At 41.5% G+C, this 11,738-nt stretch overlaps 1 protein-coding gene across 1 annotated transcript in view; it reads left to right on the top strand.

Annotated features, from left to right (window-relative positions):
- Positions 1-11,459, top strand: part of LOC109921340 (solute carrier family 22 member 4-like) — a 104,242-nt gene extending 92,783 nt beyond the window's left edge. The window contains exons 7-10 of the mRNA XM_048593977.1: positions 2,327-2,541; positions 5,520-5,702; positions 8,927-9,062; positions 11,327-11,459. Of these exons, the coding sequence (XP_048449934.1) occupies positions 2,327-2,541; positions 5,520-5,702; positions 8,927-9,062; positions 11,327-11,459 (667 nt within the window). The remainder of the gene's footprint in view (positions 1-2,326; positions 2,542-5,519; positions 5,703-8,926; positions 9,063-11,326) is intronic.
- Positions 11,460-11,738: the final 279 nt, after the last annotated feature.

Genomic DNA, 11,738 nt, shown 5'->3' with positions numbered 1-11,738 from the left:
CATCCAGCTCTACACCTTGTTATCTCATGGATTTGAGATGGCTAGGTCATGTCTGACTAATCTAAATGGATGTTCTTGAGGAGGTCACTGACATGATGGATGGTGTCAGGACGGACTTCGTGAGGAATGTGATGTAGTTCTGTATCAAAAATAAAAATGAATAAAACTGAAAACTGGAGCTAACCCTGTTGCATGGGTTAGGAGGTTAGAAGACAGTCAATAAAGCTAAAGGGATTTTGCTTAACCAGCAGGATGTGACAAGTAGTGTTTTCTAAAAATCTGTACTGTCTTTTCTTGCCATATATATCAATAGCTTGACTGAAAGATTGCAGGACTGTAATTCCAAGTTTGTAGCTATCTTACAGCAATATCAATGCAAGATTTGACATCAACTTCAAACTGCTTTAAGAGGTTCAAAAATAGGCCTCCTGGGCCATCAGTAACTAGATAACAAAATTGGGTTTTCCTGTTGTGATCAATGCATAATCTGTCAATCAAATTGAAATGAGGCTCGTAAATTGAAATCATAAGGCCTCATATGAGCAACATAATGTGGGCTTGTCACTTGCCCCACTCCCCAGTCGCCACATTCACTCTCTGTCTCTCACTGTCTCTGTCACACATGCAGCCGACCAGGTACTTGCAAGGAAACTTTGACAATCTTCTGCCATGTCTTCAACAGAACATCAGCAGAAGCAAAAACAGAAGTTGCTGGAAAAGCTCAGCAGGTCTGGCAGCATCTGTTTAGAAAAAAAATCAGAGATAACGTTTCGGGTCCGGTGACCCTTCCTCAGATCAGCAGAAGCACCAGAGAGATGTTGTGAATGGGAGATTATTGCCATTCCTTGGCATGTCTGATGTTGTAGTTGGAGATTTAGAGAAGCTACTCAGGAACATTACTCCTTCTGTTATGAAAACAAACTTTATAAACTTTATCTGAATAAAGATTCTGGAAAGTGTCTTCTAGTTCTTCAAATCATTTGAAACCATCTGAGCAGAACTTTCTAGAATTTTGAGAATTCTAGCAATTTGACTGACTGTATCCTGTATAGTTGAGTGCATATCATACCACAGGTTTTCAGCTAATATGATTCCGGCTGTGAAGAAAACATGAAATGAAAATGTAATAAACACTTTAAAACATACTGAAATCCAATTCATTCACTTTGTTGTGTCACTGTCCAATTTACCTGTTGTTAATATTAACACAGCATTTCATTGCCTTGTCAGTCATTCCAGGGCTTTTACATTCACTTAACCTACCTGAAAAGCCATCCAATTACTGATTAATTTATATTAGATCAATTTCAATTTTTACTTATCTTTTGTCTCATAGCATTGGAGCTAACTTTAACTTAAAAGCTCAGTCTAGTATTACACTTTTTTTTCTGCTACAATTGGTATCTTACATTTGTGTAAGTTTGGTGTAAATCAGCTACACTCAACATTCATAACAAAATATAGCAGAGGAAAACTCCCTTTCCATTATGCAGATCACGCCCAACTTCACCCTGCAAATAACTCCTGTGTCTGTGCCTAGCACCTCCCTGCTACTGGTCAAAATCTTTGTCCATGTCGTTGTCACTTTCAAGTTGGAAGCTCCCAGTTTTCCCAGTGGTGGTTTAATGATTCACAATCCTGCCTTAACATAAACCCCACTGATAACATTTATTCCTTCCCACTCGCCTAAAACAGATGTCAATACCTTTTTTTCCCTTTTAGTTTGTGAAACTTTGCTCTGCATGAATCATTTCCCACAACACAGAATTGTTAATTGGCTGAAAGGTACTTTGAGCTGTTTTGAGGTTGTGAAATATTGCTGTGTAAACTCAGGCGGTACTTGACTTACCTCTATAACGTTATTGAGCCCCATGTTCCCATTTGACACTTTATTGTTGTTATTTTGACACATTGTGGACCATGCTAATGAAATCAAAGTTAGGAGAAATGTCTCTTCTATTCTATGCTGTTCCATCCTGTTATTTGAAGTTTATATTACGATCCTTGTCCTTCTCCACCATTGATGGCAAATTATTCAACCGTCATAGCCTGCATTTTGACATTCTCATCCTCAGTTCTCCAGCTTCATATGACTGGACCCATCTTCTAAAAGCAAATTAGCCCCTTTGACTGTACTTTTAGTCCCTTTTCCAATACTGAATCTTCTCCAAGATGAGGTGCTGTGAAATATTAATTTCTACAACATTACTGGTGTTGTAGCAGTGTGAGTTGTCTTATGAATTTCTAACAGTGGCCTGCGTACTGTTTCTAGACAATCGTTTATGCAAGGTGGAAATGCTTTAATTTCTTCTCTATTTCATTGTAGGATGATTACCTCCATTGGGTACTTTGTTTTAACCCTGGGAACTCCCAACATGCATGGTGATCCTTATCTCAACTGTTTTATTTCTGCAATCAGTGAAATTGTAGCGTACTCAGCTGCATGGTGTATGGTGAAGCATGCACCTCGACGACTTGCGACTGCTACCATGCTGATCCTTGGTGGTGTCATTCTGCTCTTCATTCAATTTATTCCTCCGTGTAAGAGCTTTACAGCATGCTGCCACTTCATGTTTGTTTTAAATGTCTTTGGTTCTCTGCTTCACTCTTTTTCCTGGTGACATTTTTGTTTGTTTTCCTGTTAAAGTCGGATTGTTTGAAGTTTAAAAAAAAGAAAATTAAGGTTGAAAGATCTCTTAATGGGAAAATCCTAACTGCACCACTCATTGTGTCACCAACACTTTAGTTCAGAAAAGTCAGTCCCTGGTTTGCGAGGGGCATATTGACGAATACCATAAAATATGAAATGCTCGCTCTTTAAAATTTCTCCATTACAGCATTTCTGGAGGTCCCTGATTTACAAATGTCCGACTTCCGAACGCTCGTACTTGCGAATGTGATCCCATACAGAGGTGTAGTCTTAAATATCCAACTGTACTTACCAGCGATTGTAGGAACTGCAGATGCTGGAGAATCTGAGATAACAAGGTGTAGAGCTGGATGAACACAGCAAGCCAAGCAGCATCAGAGGAGCAGGAAAGCTGACGTTTCGGGCCTAGAAATGTACTTCATCAGAAATGTACTTATCAGCAGCTATTTTATGCTGTTCAGTATTGTGTTCTGACTTGCGTTCAAATCGACTTACAGACCCAGGAACGGAGCCTGTTTGCCACCCAGGGACTGACTGTATTTTCATTTTGAATGATTCCAAAGCATTAACATTCATTTCAATTACTCCCTACACTTGTCCCATAGGATCACAACTTATGGTCATGTTCAAGATTTATTTCCTTTTCACACTATTCAGAATGATTGACTGCATGAAGTTTCTTTATTCTTCATATAGTCATAGAGTCACATAGCACCCTTTGGCTCAATTCGTCTGTGCCAATCAGGTTTCCCAAACTAAACCAGTCCCATTTGCCTGCATTTGGCCCATATCACTCTTAAACCTTTCCTATCCATGTATCTGTCCAAATGTCTTTTAAATTTTGTAATTATACTCGCCTCTACCACTTCCTCTGGCAAATTGGACCATACACGCACCACCCACTGAGTGAAAAAATTGCCCCTGAGGTCCCTTTTAAATCTTTCCTCTCTCACCTTAAACCTATGCCCACTAGTTTTGAATTCCCCCACCTTAAGGGAAGCTTTGCTATTCACCTTATCTATGCCCCTCATGGTTTTATAAACCTCTGTAGGGTTATCCATCAACCTCCTATTCTCCAGGGAGAAAAGTCCTAACCTATCCAGCCTCTCCTTATAACTCAAATCCTCTAGTCCCAGTAACATCCTTGTAAATTTTTTAAATATACTTCAATAGCTAAAAAGAATGGAGAATTTCCTTTTCATTTTGATAGGAGAGCATTCAATTGCCAGACTCATAATACGAGGGGCATGGTGAAAGAAGCTAAGTAGCTGCCTCTCTAGAGCTAACTTGGCAGTTTCCGGCTTCATTGACCTGCTATAATCAGGCCAGGGTCTGGTGTCAGTGCAGTCCTAGTTTCAATATTCAAGTGACAGACATTCCTGTCCACAAACTTTGGTTCCTAATACACAGGTGCAGATGGAGATGGACAAAGTGCCATGAGGCTGCAGTAGTTATCCAGATGCGCAGGCTAATGTTCTGGGGACATGGGCTCAAATCCCACCACAGCAACAGTGAGATTTTGAATCCACCTGAAAAATCTAGAATTGAAAGCGGGTTTGAGTAATGATGACAAAGAAGCTATAAAAACCCAGCTGGGAGGTAATCTGCGATCCTTATGCAGTGTGGCCTGCATGTAATTCCAGATACATAGAAATGTCATTGACTCTTTACTGAAATGGTCAAATGGAGAGACATTGGTTCCAGGGCAATAAGGGAGGAACAGCAAATGTTGCCAATGATGTCCACTTCCCCGGAAGAGAAAAAAAAAGAGGGATGTCTGAAAAAACCTAGGATTTTGTGGTCTGTGCTGGGTCTATTTGTGAATCCTCAAGAGCCTAAAAACTGCCTGGAGCAAGATGCACTCTTTAAAGTTTAAGACTGTTTGCCCATTGGAAATCAGGCCAGTTCAAATCGATGGGAGGATATAGCTGCCACTGTACTACTCCCTGTTTGATTTTAACATACTCTTCTAAGCAGGTGGGATGGTCACTCACTGGAAATCTGCAGGATTGCCTTCAAATGTCCAGCTCTGGGGCCTGACTGCTATATTAGACAGAGGCCAAAGCAGGGGAGGCTTTGTGACATTCCTTCCTGATCATTCTGGCAGAAAGATGAGGCAGAATCAGAAGACGTCCAGAATAACACATCTTTTAAATTTAATTTTGCTTTACTTTCCTTAAAGGGCCAGACCGAGCAGCTGGAAATGTTAGGCCTTCCCTGCACTAGGAGCGATCCTCAACTTGAGTCCACCACCCCACCTTCTGATTTACCTGAACACTGGAGACTGTTCCTTTGGTTCTCAGAAGTGGTGTCTTGCCCAAGATGCTGCACTGCCACCCACCAATAGACTGCCACCTTCTGACTTTGGATGAGAGACTGACCAGAACCACACAGATGAGGCCCTGAGTTAAATCCATCCAGAGCTCATGAGGTTGATGCCAGCACAGTCAAGCATACACCTCATATTCTCAATTCCCAACTTGAGTTATTGTCAGAATTTTAGACTCATTGCTCCAGGGGAAGGTAATGAAGATCTGTGGGTTTATTTTTCCTATCTGCGCAGTTATCATTTGCTCAGTTTTGAACATCTGTTTTTTGTTTGTCTATCTTAATGTGGCTGTTAAAGTGGAGGCAAAGCTTTGATTTTTCAGATGCCAATTAGCAGTGTGTGCAAATGCACAAATGATAGACAAAGAAGAAAGAGATATTATTTTTGTTCCCTGTGCAATGAGTCACAATTGGATTGATAGTAACGCATTAAATTAACGGTAAATCTGGAGCCATATCTCAGAAAAAAACACACCCTGCAACAAGAATTCTGTAATGCCTTTCTGCACATGTTAAACATTGCTTACTTTGATTCTTACAGCTGTTCATATTCTGACAACAGTCTTGGTGATGATTGGAAAAGCAGGTATCACAATATCCTTCGCCATTGTCTACGTTTTCTCTGCTGAGTTATATCCGACTGTGGTGAGAAACATGGGGATTGGCATATGTTCCATGGCATCCCGAGTTGGCAGCATAATCTCCCCGTATTTTGTTTATCTTGGTAAGTGAGGAGTTGACAAGTAATTGACCGCGTTTTTTTAAAAGAGGTAAAAAATTGACAACTTGAAAATTTGACAAAATTTTGAGCATATCAGGAAGGCATTAAGAATAGAATTTGGAATATTTTGCTGGGAACACCTTGGGAACTGTTCCTGATTAACCACAATATCTTTACTTTATGTTGGGACAGAAATAATGGTCACTGAACAGCTATGAGGAAATTCTCAGCCACCAATTCAATTTGATTGCTATAATTTCATATAAACCTATTGCACATATAAAAACTACATTGAAACTGGCATGCACATTATCTGTCACATCACGTGTGTTCTAATTGTCTTGCCACAGTCTTCTGCACTTTATATTTCTTCTTTGGACTAACATTAACTTTGTATTCGTAAATCAACCACTAACCACAATTTATAAAATAAGGGGTACAAAGATGAAATTGTAAGGTAACGTAGACAAAAATAAGAATGAAAATGATATGTATAAAAACAATTGATCATGCAGACATATTCAGGAAAAACTAGCAAGAAAGGAAAAGACATGAAAGGAAAACCAGCAAATAGCTGCAAATAATTTTTAAAAATCCTTTTGCTCTTCATTTAGATTTCTCCAAGGAGTTGAACACTTGCTGCTAGGAGATTAGTGTGGCAATGCCTATGGGCAGCTTGAGCTTAAGCTCATATAAGTTCCCACACCCAGTAGATTTAGCAGAACAGTGGCAAGGTAAAGGAGACAGTTCATAATATGCAAGCTCCTGATATTTTTATAAAGCACATTGGCTGGCATTTAACACTGTACCACTGGCCGGGGGTGGAGGGATGATGTGAGAGAGTGTGGTTGGTGAGCTCACCTTAAATTTCCCTGGAAGTCACAACAAAAATTTTACGGTCATCAGGCAACTAGATTTCAGCCCTTTTGGGCAACATGGTTAAGCAGAGGCCAATAGCTCTTCAGTTCTTGCTCCGCCATCGGGACTGGAGGGGACAGCTGTACATCCCAGACCAGGAACAGCACTGGAGGCCCAGACTAAATCTAATAGGTAGGCTCGCTGGGAGGGATCTAGGATGGTGGGGATGCAAGAGTGGTTTTGGCAGAACGATTGAAAAGCCAAGGGCCCAGGGGATTGTTCTCATAGGGTCTGCTCCTTGCAATTGAGTACGGCTCCCTATGAAGTCACAGGGTGCCTGACCACCACAGGGACCACAATGATCCCACTTACCCCGAAACCTGAACCTTAGCATTGTCCCACCTTTCTGTCTCAGGAAACTATCAGTGGCCACAGCAAAAGGCCCCATGCTGGTCCTTCATTCACCATTTGAGGCCTCAATTAACCTAAGTGTGAGGCACCACCTTCTCAAGCACTGGACGCTATCTTTTCAATAAAGTCCCCAGTCTCTAAATGAAGTAAAGAATGTAGCTGTTCAGCCACCATTGAGAGATCACTATGCATGACTGTGCACTTTACCCTGGGAGCTGTGATGATGCCTTTCTCCTGAGCCAGTCAGATTTGCCACCGTTATTCACAGCTCCCAGCTGAAAGGCATCTTGGAGATCAGAGGTACCTTCTGAAGATGTGGCTGACATAATTGTGAGGAGCTGAAACATCAATGTCCAAAGAAGGTCCAGCAGGTGCCCCATTAGTTCCCCTGTCATCACTGAGGAAGCAAGTGGCAAGCTGTAACTGTGAATCCAGGTGCCTGGCAGGATCTGTATGCCCCTGCACTTGTTGCTAGAATGATACTGGAAGTTGCACATTACACATCACGGCAGAGTAGCAAGGACTGAAGCCACAGAAAGTCCAAAGTGATGAATGCCCTGTATCTTTAAAGAAGAAAGACCATGATGTAACCTTGTGCCTTCAGTCTTCTAATGAACTGGCAGGGACTCCTGGCAGAGACTGAGTGAGGCACAGTTTAGTGATCTGAGGCAGGGCTGCCTTCCGGCTCATTATTTATGAACCCATTATCCATCCTCAACTGCAGCCCCAGCCCCTTGCACAAAGCAGTTCTACCAGCAACAATCCATCCCATTCACAGACACTCACTGTCTGTCTTTTACTCTGATCATTCTACTCTTCATAATACAGAAGGCCACTTGACACACGACAAGCAAAATTAATGGAGAGATGGGACACTGGAACTCTGAAAAATTTTTAATGGTTCATAAATGTGCAGAGAAACATGATGTAAGCCCTTTCTTTCCTTTTCTGATTACTCTTGTGTTCCCGCTACTCGTTCCCTTGCTCTGATTACTGAGATGTCTTTGGTTGGTATTTGGGCTTTGAAGGCCCTTGTGTCATGGCAGACCATGACCATGGCTCTGGGTGAATATGTAGGTGAGCAAGGGTGTGAAAGAGATTAGGAGAGGAAATGCTTCAAGCAGAGTTTCACTTCCATTTGCCCTTTCTGCCCCTTTCCTTTCAAGGCATACCTACATTTGCAAATTGCAAGATGGTGGCAGAGTAATCTCATCCATTCTGTCTGCTCTTTTTCCTTTTTCTTTCTTGTTTTTTGGTTTTGTTTTGCTTTTTTTTAGTTCTAGTATTTTTAAAGTTTTTTTTACTAATTTACCTCTGGAGAGAGGCAGCAGTGATGCCAACATCGGGCTCGATATGGTAAAGACTTGCCTTGATTATTATTCATGTCTATTCTATCTTTTGATCGCATTTTATGTGATTTACCCAAAGTTCCAATATACAGATATTTTCCAGCAGGGAAGTCTCTTCATGACCACTCTGATACTTAATCATGTTCCAGGGTGGCACAATGGCTCAGTGGTTAGCACTGCTGCCTCACAGCTCCAGGGACCCAGATTCGCTTCCAGCCTCGGGTGACTGTCTGTGTGCAGTTTGCACATTCTCCCCGTGTCTGTGCGGGGATGTGCAGGTTAGGTGGATTGCCCATGCTAAATTGCCCATAGTATCTAGGGATGTGCAGGCTAGATGGATTAGCCATGGGAAATGCAGGGTTATAGGGATAGGGTGGGATACTGTTCGGAGGGTCGGTGTGGACATGATCGGCCAAATGGTCTGTTTCCATGCTGTAGGGAATTTATGATTCTAAATTATAACCAGGCCTGAATGGTACGCCCTTTGAGAACAATATTAGCATTATGTATTATTAGCATACCTACAAATCTAACTTGCTATATTGTGACTGAAATCGCACTTCTGGCAGTGCCCAGCCATTTGTAAAATTCTTTCCTTGTGTCTTTTAGGAACGTATAACAGGATGTTGCCTTTCCTGCTTATGGGCAGTTTCATTTTATTGGCAGGAAGTTTCTGTTTACTCCTACCTGAAACACGTGACCAACCTCTTCCTGAAAATGTGCTGCAGGTACAGCCAGTCGGATGGTAAGACATTTGTCAGAAAGGGGTGTCTGATTTAACGTGACCTGTAGGTTTGCTTAACAATCTCAAAGATGAGTAACAGGCATTGGAATATAGTATCAAGTTATTTATTTTATGTATTGAGCATAGAATAAAAAGCAACTTCTTAAACACACATTAAAAACAAGAGGATCAATAGGGAGAAGATAGGACCACTCAAGGATAAAGGAAGGAACTTGTACTTGGAGGCAGAGGATGTGGGGGAAATCCTGAATGAGTACTTTGTGTCAGCATTCACCCACAAGAAGGATATGGAGGATAGTGAGAGCATACTAACAAGCTAGGGTATTCTGAGATCAAGAAAGAAGTGGTATTGGGTCTCTTGAAGAGCAATAAGGAGGATAACTCCCCAGGGCCCTATTCATGAAGGGAAATAGGGATAATCCAGGAAACTGTAGACCTGTGAGTCTCACATCGGTAGTTATGAAGCTATTGAAGAGAATTCTTAAGGATAGGATTTATGCACATTTGGTAAAGCATGGACTAATTAGGGCCAGTCAGCATGGCTTTGTGCAGGACAGGTCATACCTTACTAACTTGATTGAATTTTTCGAGAAGGTGATCGATGAGGATAGAGCAGTTGACGTTGTCTACATGGATTTTAGTAAGGCTTTTAACAAGGCCCTTCATGGTAGGCTTACCCAGAAACTTAAGATGCATGGGATTCACGGTGACTTGGCCGCATAGTTTCAGAATTGGCTTGCCCATTGAAGACAAAGAGTAGTGGTGGAAGTGTGTTTTTCAGGCTGGATGTCCGTGACTAGTGGTGTTCAGGCATGGATCTGTACTGGGGCCTCTGCTGTTGGTGATATGTATAAATGACTTGGTTGAAAATGTAGATGGGTGGGTTTAGTAAGTCTGCAGACGATACAAGATCAGTGGAGCTGTGGATAGTGTAGGAAGTTGTCAAAGGATACATTGGGATATCGATCAGTTGCAGATATGGGCAGAGAAATGGTAGATGGAGTTTAATCCGTTTAAATGTGAGGTGCTACACTTTGGGAGATCAAATGTTAAGGAAAACTATACAGTTAATGGCAGGACCCTGAACAGCATTGGTGTACAGAGGGATCTTGGGGTTCAAGTCCATAGCTGCCTGAAAGTGCCCACTTAAGTAGATAGGGTGGTAAAGAAGGCATGTGGAATGCTTGCCTTTATTGGTCAGGGAATTGATTACAAGAGTAAGGATGTCATGTTGCAGCTTGATAAGGTTTTGCTTTGGCAATACTTAGAGTACTGTGTTCAATTCTGGTTGCCACATTACACAAAAGTATGTGGGGGCTTTGGGGAGGGTACAGAAGAGGTTTACCAAGATGCTGCCTGGATTAGAGGATATGAGATATAAGGAGAGGTAAACTCAGGTTGTTTTCTCTGAAGATGTGGAGGCTGAGGGGAGACTTGATAGAAGTCTGTAAAATTATGAGAAGCATAGATAGGATTGACAGGCAGAATCTTTTTCCCAGAGTTGAAATGTCTAATACCAGGGGGCATGCATTTAAGGTGAAAGGGGGAAAGTTCAAAGGAGATGTGAGGGATAACTTTTTCACACAGAGAGTGGTAGGAGTGTGGAATGTGCTGCATGGGGTGGTGTTGGGGGCAGGAACAATAAGGGTGTTTCAGAGACTTTTAGATAAGCACATGAATATGCAAGGGATGGAGAGATATGGACCAAGGACAGGCAGAAGGGATTAGTTTCAGAGATAGTAGGAACTGCAGATGCTGGAAAATCTGAGATAACAAGATGAAGAGCTGGATGAACACAGCAGGCCAAGCCACATCATAGGAGCAGGAAGGCTCTTAAATTGTTTAGTTTATCATGATCAGCACAACACTGTGGGCCGAAGGGCCTGTTCATGTGCTGTAGAGTTCCATGTTCTGTAGTCTAAACAAGTCCAGCCGTGACTACTTGTAATTAGATATTAATTGATGCTGCTGATATTAATCCAGGTTATGGATTATCTTATTGAACAAACATGCTGATGAATACTTACTTGATGAATACGGTATAACCTGAGTGCAGTTTAGTAGCAAGCAGAACGTGTTTGTCGTCTTGCAAAAAGTGAGCCAACCGGCACTGCTAAATGCATTTATTTCAGTGCTGCCAAGAGCAGGAAACAATGTGTGAGCCTTAAATAAACTTCATGAATATGTATTAGGCTGTGAACATAAGAATAAATTAATGTGTTTTAGTTGCAAAATGTGTTTGATAACCTCCTTTCTTCCTTAAGCTCCTGCTGCCCTATTGGTTTCCATCATTCTGCAGTTAGTTCTGCAAAGACATCCACACCTGAGGAGGTGCAAGTTCAGAGCAGCAGTATTTACTTCATGCCTGGCAGCCAACTGGATCAAGTTAAGGGTTGAGGCTAGCTACTGCTCATCTTATGAAAGTAGGTACACATTCCTCTTAGTCCTATTTTTATGATTATGGAGATGGAGAACTACGTTGCAGCAAAACAAAATACCTTTGATAGGCTTTTTATATCCTTCTTCAAATGCTAAATTATCTCCTTTAAGTTATGTTCTAAAACTCTGCCTCCGTAATCTCTTTCTGTAAAGCTCATGTTCCAATAACTCTCCTTGTAAATCTATTTCATTTTGAGAAATAACTCTTTACACACAATTACTCGGAAGGTCTGATGT

Source organism: Rhincodon typus, chromosome 3 (assembly GCF_021869965.1).
Source record: "Rhincodon typus isolate 14 chromosome 3, sRhiTyp1.1, whole genome shotgun sequence".
Classification (NCBI taxonomy): Eukaryota; Metazoa; Chordata; class Chondrichthyes; order Orectolobiformes; family Rhincodontidae; genus Rhincodon; species Rhincodon typus.
This window is presented reverse-complemented; position numbering and strand designations above follow the sequence as displayed.